General features: G+C 48.8%; 1 protein-coding gene across 1 annotated transcript in view; it reads left to right on the plus strand.

Moving 5' to 3' along the window:
* The window catches only part of HSD11B2 (hydroxysteroid 11-beta dehydrogenase 2), a 63,923-nt gene extending 48,120 nt beyond the window's left edge, over positions 1-15,803 (plus strand). The window contains exons 2-5 of the mRNA XM_056862762.1: positions 10,567-10,779; positions 12,691-12,876; positions 13,943-14,080; positions 15,442-15,803. Coding sequence (XP_056718740.1) covers positions 10,567-10,779; positions 12,691-12,876; positions 13,943-14,080; positions 15,442-15,803 — 899 coding nt within the window. The remainder of the gene's footprint in view (positions 1-10,566; positions 10,780-12,690; positions 12,877-13,942; positions 14,081-15,441) is intronic.
* Positions 15,804-16,026: the final 223 nt, after the last annotated feature.

Here is a 16,026-nt window from a genome sequence, read left to right on the forward strand (position 1 = left end):
GGGGAGGAGGCCGGAGTGGGGCCCCAACTAACCACATGTGGAATCCAGGATTCAACCCAAACAATCGAAGTAGGGCTGCTAACTCAGGATTGGGAAAATCCTGGAGATTTAGGAGCAGAGCCTGGGGAGGGTGGAGTTAGGGAGGCAGCTCAGCAGGGATGCCTTAAATAGGGATGCTGGCCTCCAGGGGGGACCTGAGGATGCTTTGTAGGGTGGACTCTATGGCATTGTACCCCTCTGAAGTCCCTGTCCTCCCCAGACTCCATCCCCAAATCTCCAGGAGTTTTCCAGCCTGGATCTGGCAACCCTCCCCTCTCCATCTCCTGCCAGTGGTCAGGGGGACCTGGCAACCCTAGCCTTAAAGTCCACCCTCCAAAGCAGCCATTTCCTCTAGGGAAACTGATCTCCAGAGCCCGGAAATCAGTTGTAATTCTGGGCTATCTCCAGGCCCCACCTGGAGGTTGGCAACCCTCGACAACTCGAGGGGTTGCTGGATCAGATGGGGCATTTATGTGGGGCGTCCACAGAATGTCTGGATTCCCCATGGTGGCAGCTTGGCCCCACTCTCTTGCTGCAGCAATCCAGGTGGTTTCATTTTAGAAGTTTTCTCTGTAGTTGGGCAGGAACTTCTGGCAAGAAGCGCTGTGTTTGTTCTGTGTGTGTGTGTGTGTGTGTGCGAGTGCGTGTGGGTGGTGGGAGGACTTGGACAGCCTTATTCAATTTGTCTCCCAATGGGAAGTTCTCCCGCTCAAGCTTCACTGAAAATGAGTCGTGGGAGATGTTGTACCTCTTACTCATTTCTCTGGAGCTCATGTAGGGAGAACTGCCCGGTGGATTGGGTGGCAGCTCGTGCCTGCCAGCGGCTTTCAGATGGCTCCAGGCCTCTTTCCACATTGGGTTCTGGAGGAGGCCTCTGTGTTTTGAGAACCCATGCTGTGGTGCTGCAAGAGATTATGGGACATGAGCAGGCTGGCCCAGGCTAGTCTGATCTCGTCAGATTTTGGAAGCTAAGCAGAGTCAGCCTTGGTTAGTATTTGGATGGGAGACCATCAAAGAAGTCTAGGGTAGGGTTGCCAGTCTCCAGGTGGTGGCTGGAGGTCCCCTGGAACGACAACTGGTCTCTAAGTTATGGAGACCAGTTCCCCTGAAGAAAATGGCTGCTTGAGAAGATGTCAGAATAGGGGGCCAACTCTGGGCTGGAAAATTCCTGGAAATTGGAAGCGGGGGGTGGGGGGGTTGGCGACAGGAGGGACCTCAGCAAGATATACTGATCTCTGTAGTCTGGAGATCAGTTGTAATTCTGGGAGATCTCCAGGCCACCCCCCTGGAGGTTGGTAAGTTTATCTCAGAACATAGAATCAGAGTTGGAAGGGGACCAACAGGCCATCTAGTCCAACCCCCTGCTTAATGCAGGATCAGCCTAGTGCTTGTCCAGCCTCTGCTTAAAGACTGCCAGCGAGGGGGAGCTCACCACCTACCTAGGTAGCGGATTCCACTATCGAACAACTCTTAGGGCGAAAATGCATGGTCACTTTAGCCTCCTTTATTCTCTGTTTCAGCCAGGATTTAGCCAGGATCGAACGCATGTGTTTTGCCGAACGTGCGTTCGATCCTGGCTGAATCCTGGCTGAAACAGGGAATAAAGGAGGCCAAAGTGACCATGTGTTTTCGCCCTTACTGTAAAAAATTTCCCCCTAATATCTAGCTGGTACCTGTCCGCCCACAATTTAAACCCATTATTGCGAGTCCTATCCTCTGCTGCCAACAGAACAGCTCCCTGCCCTCCTGTAAGTGACAGCCCTTTGAGGAAGAGGGCTTCATATGGCAGTAAATGCTCTTTAAGATGCCCCAACCTTGAACTGGTTAGGGTTTTAAAGACTCCAGCAAGCATCTTGAACTTGGCCTTGAAAAAGGTAGGATAGTCACTGTAGCTGTTCCAGTATGGGGAGCAAATGGCCCATCTGCTCTTGCCAGGTAAAAAGCCTGGCCATTAAGGGTGTTTTTGCACCAGCTGAAATTTCCAAATTGTGCTCAAGGGGAGCCCTCCGACAAGGTGTGACAAAGTTATAATGGAGACTGTTGGCCTATTCTAAATGAGCAACAGGGCTTAGTTTTACTCTGTCGGTAAGGCTCTCTCCCACTTTTGCACTTTTCATTTTCTCTCTCAGTTTCTGGATGTTCTTTCTGAATTGTATAAAAACTGGGCAAAGGGAACATTCGTCAGTTCTTTTCTCTTAAAAAAAATAATAATCCAAATTGTGACATTTGCCAAAAAGCGCCTCTCAAGATTGCTGTGTTCCTTTCTCCCTACTTTCTTCCAAGCGCAGAGAGAGAAAAGATGACTAAACACACCAAGACAAAGGCACCTCTTTCCCTAGTCAATGCCAAATAGGGTTGCCCCCCCCCCATCCACCAGCGAGAGATGGGGGTAAGGTTGCCAGATCCAGGTTGGGAAACTCCTAGAGATTTGGGGATGGAGCCAGGGACCACAGTGGGATACAATACCAGAGGTCACCTTCCCCTCTCCACAACAGACACCCTGTGGGGCTGAGAGAGCTGTGACTAGCCCACGGTCACCCAGCTAGCTTTATGTGTAGGAGTGGGGAAACCAACCCAGTTCACCAGATTAGCCTCCGCCGCTCATGTGGAGGAGTGGGGAATCGAACCCGTTTCTCCAGATTAGAGTCCACCACTCCAAACCACTGCACTTAACCACTATGCCACACTGGTGTGCCAAAGCAGTCATTTTCTCCAGGGGGACTGATCTCTATTGCATGGAGAGAAATTGTAATAGCGGGAGATCTCCAGGCCCCGCCTGGACGTTGGCAACCCGATGTTTGAGCTGAGCGTAAGGGAAAAAGTGAGCTCTTAGCCACATGACCAGGGGGGCGGGAGTTCAAAAGCCAAGGATCAGGCTGATTTGATCCCAGGTGCAAATCCTGACCCGAAGAGAGCTGGCAGGATCTTGGCCCACCGCTGTTCTCGGAGGCAGCGCAGGGTGTGTGCCCGCGGATCTGCGTGCAGCCTGCCTAGCCCATTGTCTTCCTCCTCTGACTCTTGGTGCGTCACTGTTAATGGTTAATGTTGCCATAAACCTGCCGAGGTCTGTAATCTCTGGGAAGGGAAGCTATCAGCCAGGCCATCAGAAGGGAAGAGAACAGCGTGTACCCTTTGGCTGGGGGCGGGAGGGGTGTTTGTTTTCATTCTTTCCTCTTGCTCCCTTGCACGCTCTCTCTCTCCTGCCTTGAGACATGCTACCAACCTGTCGTAGGGAGATTCGCTTGGAGGGAGACAAAGCAGGACAGAGAGTTATTCCCACGGCCAGAGGAGGTCACATGCCTGACCAGGATTGGGGAGAGGAATCTTCTCTGCCCTGCCCTGCCTTTGGCACCGAGCTCAACCCTGGGTGAGCCAACTCCAAAACCAACTCAGAAGTCGCTTAGGATTGGGCGGCGGGGCGGGGAGACGCAGCAGGGTGCGATCCAAGCAATGCAAACCCTCCAATACGTGAAAGCCAGGAGGCCACCTTTGTGTACCTGTTGTCCCCCTGCCCCCACCCCAAAGTTGGAAGCCCGAACCCTCCCTTTCCCGTTACCCACGGCTCTGTCTCTGCGTTTTGTTTCCGGAAGAGGACGTGTTAGTAAACTGACCTAACAGTTGCCAATACCTACATACACTTAATTCTGTTTAATACAAAGCGACGACAGATCTGCGGCTCAAACACATTCGGTGGCATTTATAATCTAGGGAGGTCCTTGTGGCAGCCGGGGTGGGGTGGGGTGCGAGGAAGGGAAGTGGCTGTTAAATTAAAGGGCTGGGCTGGCCAGCCCCCGGAATCCAGGTTTGCATTGGAATTTTTACCTGCAGGGCTGGCCCATCTGCCCGGCACACCGAGGCAGTTGCCTAGGGCCCCAGAGGTGGGGGGGGGGAGCAGCAAAAACCAGCCCTGTGGCCCATCTGTAGCGTTGGGGTCTGCTCCAGCAAATGGCAGCCAGCTCCCTCAGCCCCAGTGGACAGTAGGGTTGCCAACCTCCAGGCACTGGTTAGAAAATCTGCAACGGAGTCTCCGGTACAAAAGTAGCAAAAACTTCTTCTTGGTGCTTACACGTGTAACATCAACAATACAAGAGTGAAAGATACATATAAGAACAATCAAAGTGATGTACAGTATGTACAATCTAAGTAAGGTGCAGTCTCTGTGCACCAATTGCCATGTTCTTTCAAGTAAATGTTGTATTTTCTTCAAAATGTCCAAAAGTAGGTACTGTCCCCAAAGCACACTTTTTGGGAAAAGGTGGGGGACGGCCGTTTCAAATCTTTTCTTCAGCCCCAAACAGTAAACATATCCAAATCGTACCCAATAGTAAAATCTTTCACTCTGTTCTCAGTTTTCAGAGGGATACTCTAAAGTGAAGCCGAGTGAACCCTACTTTTATCTGCACAAACTGGAGCGATCAGAAGTGGTACACCACCATTCTACCTCCTCAGAATAGGGTTGCCAACCTCCAGGCACTAGCTGGAGATCTTCTGCCATTACAACTGATCTCCAGCTGATAGAGATCAGTTCACCAGGAGAAAATGGCTGCTTTGGCAATTGGACTCTGTGGCAATACGGTCCCTCCCCAAATCCCCCTCTCGTCAGGCTCCACCCCAAAAACCTCCCGCCAGTGGAGAAGAGGGACCTGGTAACCCTAGTGGGCAGCCTGTGGGGTTGGCAGCCTTTTTCCAGTGCCAGTTCTGCTCCCCTCCCAGTGTGCACCTGTTAGGAGGTGTGGCGACGTAGCACGCCACAGCCAGTGAGGGTGGTGTGATTCTGGGGCAGTTTCCCCATAGTGGGGCAGATGCATCCCCATGCTGTGATGAGCAAGAAGCCCTTTTGCCAAGGGCATCCAAAATCCTTGGGCAGGCCCTGCCGACATCTAAGCTAAACACAGGTGGAGATTTCAAATGGGAACTACGTCCTTTCTTAAATAAGTAGAGAATCAAGATGAATAATCTGGTTTGATTCAGACATCACACATAGCCCTGCTTTAACTATGGTCAGTGTGAATGCAGGCTACTCCACTTACTTTATTAAGTACAACATTATTGTACTCCACTTACTTTATTACAACATTGTTAGCCGCTCTGAGCCCCATTTTTAACTGGGAAGAGAGCAGGTTATAAATCTAATGAGGAGGAGGAGGAGGGAAATGGTGGCGTCCGATGGCTCCTTTGGCTTCAGTACTATGTTGCTCGGCCCCTCCTGTTTACAATTAAAGACGACTCCATTGTCTTCTTGTTCAACAACTCTACTACTGATTGTTTTTGCCTCTTTGGGTTTGCCCCTTCCAATTTTATTTTTCAACCGCAGCAGTTACATGCTCCTTTGCATAAGCGTCTACACCTTCCCACTTGCGGACACAAGAATTTAAGCTTATGGCACCTTCCAGCTCTGCAAATCTATGAAACGGGAATCCGATGTTCAGCTTCGTGTCTTCAGTGCAGTCCCATGCGTGCTTTGCACAGAAGACACGAAGATGACCAGCAGTTACAGAGAAGAAGAAAAACCAGGCAGGGGAGGGGAGCAGGCATCGATTCCCTTGGGTGGATGGAGGGTGGCGATTTATCTTGGACCGGATACAATAGCAGAGTTCAGCTATGCAGACACTTAAGTGTGTAGTTGTTGGAGATGGTGCTGTTGGTAAAACATGTCTTCTAATTTCCTATACAACAAACACATTCCCATCGGAATATGTACCAACGGTATTTGATAACTATGCTGTAACAGTTATAGGTAAGTGCAACTCTGTTTATTCCAGCGGAAGGTTTTGTGTGTCAGAGCTCACCTCATCAGATGGATTGGAGAACTCCTCCATTAGGCAGAATTATTAATACTTAACTAATTCAAGATTGTTTGATTGATGATAGCACAGCCTGCAGTCCAATATCTAGCTTCCAGATCAGGAACATGTGTACGTGGGGAAGCAATCAATAATTCTGCTGCCCGCATACCAATCTAAGCAGCCACCTTTGTGTTCTGGTTAGTTCAACCACCTATGCTCATGCGCCGGGGGCTGTTGCCTCACAGGGCTGCCAGAACGTCATGGCAGGCCTCCCTGCTTCCTGGGTTTGTGCACATGTATTTCTTCACCTGCACACAGTCCGAAGACCATGCCACTAGCGGCAACTGTGAACAGTAGAGGAAGGTGTGGGGTTGACGGGAGAAGCGTCTGAGGCTTGCCTGCTTAACTGCTGGTCGGCAGCTTGAGCCGGATCTTTGCTAAGCCTCGGGTCCTTCCCTCGTGCTTGCCCAAAGCCTCAGGAGCATTATGATCCAGAACGGACAAATGCGGGACGCACCAGGTCCGACAGCCAACACCTGCTTCAAACTGGCAAAGTTAATGGAGCGGCAACTCTGGGCGGGTCAACAGAGGCTATTTTTAAAGCGGATTTCTTTTGTGCAATGGCTTTCCAGATAAACATGCATTTTTGTTTCCCTTCAGCCAGGCACAGAAGCAGCAGTGAAATGACCTAATAAACTGCAGAAGCAAGGTCACGTCCCCAGGTTACAAGGCAGAAGATTTTTTAAAAGCAGGGGAAGGGGGTGGGGGGCAAAGAGAATCAATCCTGGAAGGATCGCCGGGCAATATTTTTTGTTCAAGCAGACTTACACCACCTGTTTGAGAGGGAGACCTCTGCTTTTTCTGAGCGGCAGATGCTTTGCTGTCCTTTACTCCAGAGGCTGCTCCCTGCGCTCTGTTGGAACACCGGGATCTGGTGCCACGCCTGTTCCTTTAAACAAAACGGCAGTTCATATGTAATCTCAGTTAGGAAATTAGAAGTATCATGGCCCAGGCTAGCCTGATCTCATCAGATCTCAGAAGCTAAGCAGGGTCGGCCCTGGTTAGTGTTTGGATGGGAGACCACCAAGGAAGACCAGGGTTGCTGTGCAGAGGAAGGCACTGGCAAACCACCTCTGTTAGTCTCTTGCCATGAAAACCCCAAAAAGGGGTCGCCATAAGTCGGCTGCGACTTGAAGGCACTTTACACACACATACAATAGGAGTTGCCCTCGGATGACTCCTGTGGGAAGCATTTCGTAAAGTAGTTAAAAATGCTTGGAGGGAACTGTGGCAGGAATAGCACATTCTCTTGTAGACTGCCCCTGATCTTCAACAAGGAGGAAACACTTAAGCTTTTAACCTCCCCCCGCCCCCCCAAAAAAACCCTTGCTAGTCACCACTATCCAATAATAGGGTTGCCAACCTCCAGGTACTAGCTGGAGATCTCCCGCTGTTACACCTGATCTCCAGCCGATAGAGATCAGTTCACCTGGAGAAAATGGCCGCTTTGGCAGTTGGACTGTATGGCATTGAAGTTCCTCCCCTTCCCATCCCCTGCTCTCCTCAGGCTCTGCCCCAAAAACCTCCAGGTATTTCCCAACCCGGAGCTGGCAACCCTATCCAATAAGCACCAGTTAGTGGAAGTTACATTTTTCTCCTTCCAGGAGGATGAATGAGTGAGAAAACTACTGTGCCGCCTGGCTTGCTGCCCTCACTAAGCCTCAAGGCAAGCTGAGATCTGGCTTTTCATCATGTCACGTTACACCAAACAGAAAAGATATTTGGTTCTTGTAGGTTATCCGGGCTGTGTAATCGTGGTCTTGGTATTTTCTTTCCTGACGTTTCGCCAGCAGCTGTGGCAGGCATCTTCAGAGGAGTAACACTGAAGGACAGTGTCTCCTCTGAAGATGCCTGCCACAGCTGCTGGCGAAACGTCAGGAAAGAAAATACCAAGACCACGGTTACACAGCCTGGATAACCTACAAGAACCAATGAACTCTGACCGTGAAAGCCTTCGACAGAAAAGATATTTATTTACTATTTTCCTAATAACTCCTGATCTATAACAAAGCCATTGATGCCCATTTTGTGCTTTTGTACAAATTTCCTTACATGCTACCCTTAGACAGGCCTTTCCTGCTTGGTAGCCTTCTTTATTCTCATGTGTTTCATTCAAGTTTGGCTAAGTATGTCTTGCCTGAATTTTCCTATACAAGGTTATTTGCTATAGGAGAAGCAAGAAACTACAGCCTTAAAACGGGCCTGTTAGATCTCTGATGTTCTGTTTCCCCCCTTTGTGGGTAGACTCTTAATTCTGTGCCTAACACTGGAGACGGCCACGAATACCTACTGGACAGACAGAATACAAATCCTCTAATCTCAGATGCAGAATAGCAGCTTCACTATTAACTACTGAACTATGAAATCCTAAATATTACAATCAATAATGTGACAAAAAATTACATTTTTTTTGGCTCTGGTCTGGATGGGGGGAGGCTATTCTGATCTTGTCAGATCTGAGAAGCTAAACCAAAGGCCCTGGTTACTTCTTGGCTGGGAGACCACCAAGGAAGTCCCGGGTCAGAGGCAAGCAATAGCAAGCCACCTCTGTTTGGCTCATGCCTTGAAAAGCCTACGGGCTCACCATGTCAGCTGTGACTTACAGACACTTTCCACCACCAGATGTGTTTGATTAAACAAATGAGATGTCCCTCCCACCAACCGACTCAAAAATGGATGCATTTAGCCAAAGCTGGAATGAAGCAAAGGAATGTCTCGATTTTAAAAATCCAGAGCCAATAAGCATTTCTGAGCAACCCGAAGAGCCGCTTGCAAGGACAATTGAGTGGCGCGTAATGTATACCTGCAAGAGCGCCAGAAAAACAAAGTTTTAGTTGCATTAGGATTGAACATTGTAGAAGCCCAGGGAGACGCTGACTGGTCCACTCTGCTTTGGCCTCAGTGTTCTGGGAAGTTCCTTCAGGCTTTCTCTTGCTGAAATGTTGCAACGGCCTGCAGAGGTTGATTCACACAACTGTTTGAGAGAAACCTGATGTTATGATTGATAGTTCCCCAGTTCAGTTATTGCGGGGCCTGTCATCAGGAACACTCAATAAACTTAAGACAGCTGAGATGCTTTCACTTTTCTGTTTCTGCAGAGAAATAGGCAGGCAATCTGTTTTAAACTAGTAGTCCTCTTTAAAGGGGGAAATGTTAACATGCACTTCCCAAGGAAGGAAACGTATTTGTAGAACAACTGGAGATACTGGGGCCTTTTATGCATGGCTGTTTCCCTCGTGTGGTCACCCCTCTGATGACTTCAGGTCTTTCTTTTGATGACGCGTGCTGTTTCTGACCCTCAGAGGTTGCCTTGCTCTCCCCCTGCGTTTCCCCGCGTTTTGCCCACGTTTTCAAATTTGAGATAAAACAGGTCCTTCAAAACATGGGCAAAACATGGGGAATCGCAGGGTCGGAAATGGCATGCATAATCAAAACAAAGACCCAAAGTCGTCGGAGGGGTGACCACAACAGCCATGCATAAAAGGCCTTGGTGAGTTTTGATAATCAAAATTTTCCAGGATCCTTTCATTTTGTTTTGGACTGTGTGTGGGTGTAAAGTGCCGTCAAGTCGCAGCCGACTTATGGCGACCCCTTTTAGGGGTTTTCATGGCCAGAGACTAACAGAGGTGGTTTGCCAGTTCCTTCCTCTGCACAGCAACCCTGGTCTTCGTTGGTGGTCTCCCATCCAAATACTAACCAGGGCTGACCCTACTTAGCTTCTGAGATCTGACGAGATCAGGCTAGCCTGGGCCATCCAGGTCAGGGCAACCACTACACTGTGTGTGTGTGTGTGTGTGTGTGTGTGTGTGTGTGTAAAGTGCCGTCAAGTCGCAGCCGACTTATGGCGACCCCTTTTAGGGGTTTTCATGGCAAGAGACTAACAGAGGTGGTCTGCCAGTGCCTTCCTCTGTAGAGCAACCCTGGACTTCCTTGGTGGTCTCCCATCCAAATACTAACCAGGGCTGACCCTGCTTAGCTTCTGAGATCTGTTGAGATCAGACTAGCCTGGGCCATCCAGGTGACTGGAATTATTTAATACTTACTGCAATTATATTAATGCTTGGATACTGTTTTCTAATTAACTGGTTTGTGGTCAAACTTTAATTTTACATCCTTTTTTTTGAGATGGTGGATGTGTGTGTGTGTTTACTAATGCCTTGGTGATAATAAAAAAGAAATTTAGAAACTCTGAAAATGATACAACTAGAGGGCCAAATTTGGAGAGGGCCAAAATCAGAGCGAGATTCTTTGTAAACTTCGAGTGCTGGTGCCTATTTGAATTCTTTTTATGTAATTGGCAGAAAACCCGGAATGTGCTGGGAATTGTGATTACTTTGGACACATAAATTTTCTGCCTCTTTTGCAACCATATATAATAATGATATCTGTGGTATCAAAATGTCTTTTATTATGCATATTTACCTTGCAGTGTAACTTATGAGTGCAATCCAGCCTAAATCAAGCATATTTTAACTCCGTTTAGTACCAGTGGGTTGTAACACAGCTGGATCAAGACTTTTATTTTCTTATCCACAAACTACAACTCTGTGTAGTAAGAGTCTTACTACTGTTCTTCCCAGGCTACTGATGAGGCAGAGGGAAAGTAGATTGTCTATAGATTGTAGTTCTGGTTGGTTTGCCCCTTTTTCCTAAGCAGGCTCCTCCACTCCTTGTTTTCTAGGGTGTGATTCCGGCTTTGGAAAAGCGACAGCCTCTCACCTCGACTCCTTGGGGCTTAAAGTCTATGCCAGCGTACTGGACTTGAACGGCCCCGGGGCCCAAGAGCTGCGGCAAAACTGCTCATCCCAGCTGACCCTGCTGGAATTGGACCTGACCAAACCTGAAGACATCCAGAGAACCCTGCACTTTATAAAGGCTCAGACTGAGAGGACAGGTTAAACCCTCTGTGCTCTTCCTGGCATGCATGGAAGCAAACTGGAACGGGGTGGGGAGGAGTGCAATGATCATACAATCATAGAGTTGGAAGGGACCACCAGGGTCATCTAGTCCAACCCCCTGAACAATGCAGGAAATTCACAACTACCTCTCCCCCACGCCCCCAGTGACCCCTACTCCATGCACAGAAGATGGCCAAAATGCCCTCCCTCTCATGATCTGCCTAAGGTCATAGAATCAGCATTGCTGACAGATGGCCATCTAGCCTCTGCTTAAAAACCTCCAGGGAAGGAGAGCTGTTGCCACCTCCCGAGGAAGACTATTCCAATGAGGAACCACACTGTTAGGAAATTCTTCCTAATGTTCAGATGGAAACTCTTTTGATTTAATTTCAACCTGTTCGTTCTAGTTTGACCTTATGGGGCAACATAAAACAACTCGGCTCCATCCTCTATATGACATCCCTTCAAGTGCTTGAAGATGGTTATCAAATCCTCATATTTTGAAGTTGGAGGCTAGGTTTTGTCAGATTATGAAGTTACCAGCAGACATCTGCAAAATGGGCGCCAATTCCGTTTTAGCTATTATTGTGTTTTAATGGATGTTCGCTGCTCTGAGCCTGGCTGCGGCCTGGATAGAGAGTGGGATGTAAGTCCAATAAATAAACAAAAGCAAAGATCTCAAAAAACAGAGAGGGTGGTGGTGGCAGTTTACATTTGGAGTGAATTTTGTCACTGGTGGCCTTCCAAGTGTCAGAAGCTTAACGCTGGGTTCCATTTTCATTGTGTAGTTAGTGCCAATTCCGGGCACTCTGCACAGCAAACCTTCAGGGGTGTCCTTGGGCTTAGGATATCACTAGAGACTTCGGATGGAACAAATTGTATGAACAGTTTTTCCTGGAATTCAAAGATCACATTTTCGTACATCAGCAGGGCGGTAGCTTTAGGCAGTGTTGTGAATTGGCCATTTTATGTTAAACTCTTGGTGGCAACATGCGTGTGTACACACGCTGCTGTGAAAACAGGGGCTTGCCCCAGATGACAGAAGTCTGAATGTGTCCCTGTATGCCTGTTGCTTTGACTCCCTCTGCGTAGCTCCTGATCCAGCTGCAAAGCCCATTTCTGCAAAGCCCATTTCACTTTGCACACACATCACGTTCCATGCATGATACGCCGAAGGAAAATATTAACTCGGCTCCTGTGGCACCAAATATAGGCCTTTTGCCTGTGGCTAACTGGAAACAGGGGTGCAAAATCCATGCTGTACCACTGAGGCCAGAGCCTCTTGCCACATTTGCTTTAGCTACAGGTTGGCACACACGCACACGCTCTGTCGGGGCAAATGCTGTCATCAAATGCTTCCCTGGAGGTTTTTAAGCAGAGGCTAGATGGCCATCTGTCAGCAATGCTGATTCTACGAACTTAGGCAGTTCATGAGAGGGAGGGCATCTTGGCCATCTTCTGGGCACTGGGTGTGTGTGGAGGAGGTAGTTGTGAATCTCCTGCATTGTGCAGGGGGTTGGACTAGATGACCCTGGTGGTCCCTTCCAACTCTATGATTCTAAGATGATGTTGTTTTTGGTTTCACTTTGAAGTAGCATCAAAAATCATTTTCCTGATCTACCCACACCAATGTGGACACTAACTAGCCGCAGTTCCCAGGAACCATGTGCCTTGCATACAGAAGGCCCCCTGGTTGAAGCTCTGTGCATTTCCAGTCAAAATCTCAGGTAAGAGGTGATGGGAAAGTCCTGAGACCCTGGAGAACTGCTGCCAGTCAGAGCAGGCAAGACAGACTTTCATAGACTAATGATCTGACTCAGTATAAGGCAGATTCGTGTATCCTGCCCTCAAGGGTAGCAGAGGAGCTTAACATTTGCACATTTGTCCCCTTCTCTCCCGGAACGCAGGGCTTTGGGGCCTGGTGAATAATGCCGGATTCAACGATGTCATTGCTGATGCTGACCTGACCCCGCTAAGCAAGTTCCGCGCTTGCATGGAGGTGAACTTCTTTGGGGCCTTGGAGATGACCAAAGGATTGTTGCCTTTGTTGCGCGCATCACGAGGAAGGATAGTAACTGTCAGTAGCCCGGCAGGTAAGGCTGGGACTACTCAAAGGCTCTTGAGCTCGATACCCAAGATGTTTCCAAGATGAAAATGTGAGTAAACGGTGTCTATAGATAGATGGGGTAGCAGGAGGAACTCCCCTCTCCATTCCTACCAACAGATGATAATGTTTGTTTTTCCAGAAAGTGGAAGGCAGTCTGAAACAAGAATAAAACAAAATAGAAGTCCAGTAGGATGTTAAAGACAAAGAGTATTTATTCTAGCATGAGTTTTCCTGAGTCAGTGCTCACTCCCTCACATGCAATCAAAGAAAAAAAATTGCCTCATTTTTATGCAGAGAATCACAGAAGGGGAGAAACCATAAAAATGAGGGAAATGATTTTCTTTCTTTCATTGCACCTGATGAAGCGAGCACTGACTCATGAAAGCTCATGATGGAATAAATACTGGTAGTTGTTAAAGGTGCTGCTTCTGTTTTGTTTTGCAACAACAGCTGGACCCTACGGAGCAGAAAGAAAAAATACGAAAAAGCGACCTCAGACAGTCAACACAGAAGCTCACAAACCAGTCTTCTCTCTGCCCCTCCGTCACGTGATCCTTGGGCAGGAAAAGCCATTAGGGCTTGGTCACATATGGAGTGGAGGGGAGTGCTCCAAAGGAGATGACTCTTCAGGAAGCTTGTGAAACTTCTCCGTGGCTGGCTCTGCGCATGCACAGAAGCCACGAAGACGAACGATGACTTCCTATTACATCAGGGGGGTTGCCAGGTCCCTCTTCGCCACCGGCGGGAGGTGTTTTGGGGGCGGAGCCTGAGGAGGGCAGGGTTTAGGGGAGGGACGGACTTCCATGCCATAGAGTCCAATTGCCAAAGCAGCCATTTTCTCCTGGTGAACTGATCTCTATCGGCTGGAGATCAGTTGTAATAGCGGGAGATCTCCAGCTAGTACTTGGAGGTTAACTAAAGCTAATGATCAGCACGTAGACTCAATACTTTCTAATACATACCTGGAGGTTGGCACCCTAGAGATGGTGCCATGTATCCCCCCACAACACTTTTGGCTGACAGCAACCCCACTCAATTCTCTTTCCCCACAGGAATTATTCCGTTCCCCTGCTTAGCTGCCTATGGGGCCTCCAAAGCTGCGCTCAGCCTCATAATGGAATCCTTCCGGTGCGAACTTGAACCCTGGGGCGTCAAAGTGAGCGTCATCTTTCCCGGGTATTTCAAAACCGGTAAGAGAATGACCACATGGGTTGGGGGAGAGGGAGGAGGAAGAAATCACTTCTCTACCCAAAGAAATATCTGCATGACCTTTACCTTCAACAAGAGACTCCTCTCTTCGCCCTGCTGACGGCGCGCTCAGGTTGGGAAAGGTCTCCCTTTGCCTGTCACCCAGAAATGCAGACCCTGCAAGAGCCAGGTGCCGGCTCCGCTGTCTCCCAGCGCTGCTCTAAATGGGCAAATCCCACCCCATCCTTTCACAGAGGCCATTTATGCATGGGAGGTTTTGCCTTGGATTTGCTGCTCTCTGGATGCACATTTTCCCCTTCTGAATTCTCTAAACTCTGCCTGGGGGGCTTATTTTTAAGTTGTGAGAATTTGGATGGGGGGAAATGTGCATGCGGGGAGTGGCAAATCTAAGGCAAAACCTCCCGTGCATAAATGGCCAAGGAACATGTATAAAGGACACTCCCCAGGATCCAAACTGTGTCCAGTTCATGTTTTCTTGTAATTTTTATGCCAGCTCTACAAGTATCCTCATCTTAGCATGTGAGGAGCTTATAGCAGAGGTGAGATTCAAACCAGCAGCTTGCCAGTTCTGCCTCTCTACTCCTATGTCATGCCTTCTTTTAGAGAAGGCTGTGAGAAAAGAAACTATTTGTTTTTTTAGCCACGTTCCTTGTGTGTTGAACACCATCATGGGGCAAGATCGCCGCGTGGGCCTTCTCGACAGCGTGGCTTGTGAATCATTCCCAGCCCCTGGTTAATCTTTTGTCCTGATGATATTAGGCAAATGACTCAGATCTGCTTCTTCTGTTTGCAAGATCTGTCAGGTGGGAACAAATAAGAGCCAAGGCTCGCTTGGCTCGCTGCCAAAACTTTCAACCACGATCATAAGGGCTAGCAACTTGCATAAAAACGGGACTTCAAAAATACTTCAGGCTGATTTTTGCAGCAGGTTCCAAATTCCCTGTCAAACACTGCGATTACCCATAAACTTGCAGGGATGTTTTTTTCCCTTTATCCCTTAGAAGCTCCTTGATGCATTGACCTTGAGCAGCGTAAATCTAATGTTTGAGGGATATAAGGACTGAAACAAATCTTGCTGACAATGTAGCCTTGGGATCCCTGTCACTTAGCAAAAAAGGCATTATGTCAGACACAGAGGCATTAGATTTGTATGTTAAAAGGGGAGAGATATAACGTGATCGGAGTTCCTCATAAAAGTGGCATTCCAAGAGGGCAGGGAGCTAATGAATCGATAGAGCCAGAAGAGCAAGGACAGGTGCAGGGATGCTTCTGGCACGGTGGGTGTTTTGCAATAGAGCTTCTAAAGGATTCTCCCTTCCCCCGCCATCCCAATTCTCTGCAGGAAGCACCTGTGATCCCGAGTTCTGGAAAGAAAAGAAACATCAGCTGCTTTCAGCCCTACCTCCCGACTTGCTGGAGGCGTACGGCAAAGAGTACATCGAGGACATCAACCAGCAGTTTGTCGTTTTCATGAAGATAGCCATGGAGGATCTCAGCTCAGTGGTGACGAGCATAGCCGACGGCCTCCTCTCCCCTCGGCCTCTGGTGAAATACTACCCCGGCGTGGGCGTCTGGTTCATGTTCTTCGTCCACAACTACCTGCACCACACTGTCCGCGACTTCTTGCTGAGAGCCTTTTTCATCAACCCCAAGCTGCCCAAGGCCCTGCACTCGAAGCAGAGCAACACGCCCCGCTCCGACTGAGGCTCGTTTCGGTGCCCGCGGTGCCTCGAAAAGGAGAAGCCAAGAGGGCCGTCCCCGCACTATCCTCCTTGGTACCAAATGAGCCCCCGGTGGAATGTGCTTCTGCTGAAAATATGTCTTTTTGAATGTGTGGGGATCCTACCCAGCAATCCTTGATGCTTGCCCCCCCATTAGGGTTTGGAATTATTTTGGGAGGCAAGGGGAAGAGACCGGGCACCCATCT

The sequence above is a fragment of the Euleptes europaea genome, chromosome 17, assembly GCF_029931775.1.
Source record: "Euleptes europaea isolate rEulEur1 chromosome 17, rEulEur1.hap1, whole genome shotgun sequence".
Taxonomy (NCBI): domain Eukaryota; kingdom Metazoa; phylum Chordata; class Lepidosauria; order Squamata; family Sphaerodactylidae; genus Euleptes; species Euleptes europaea.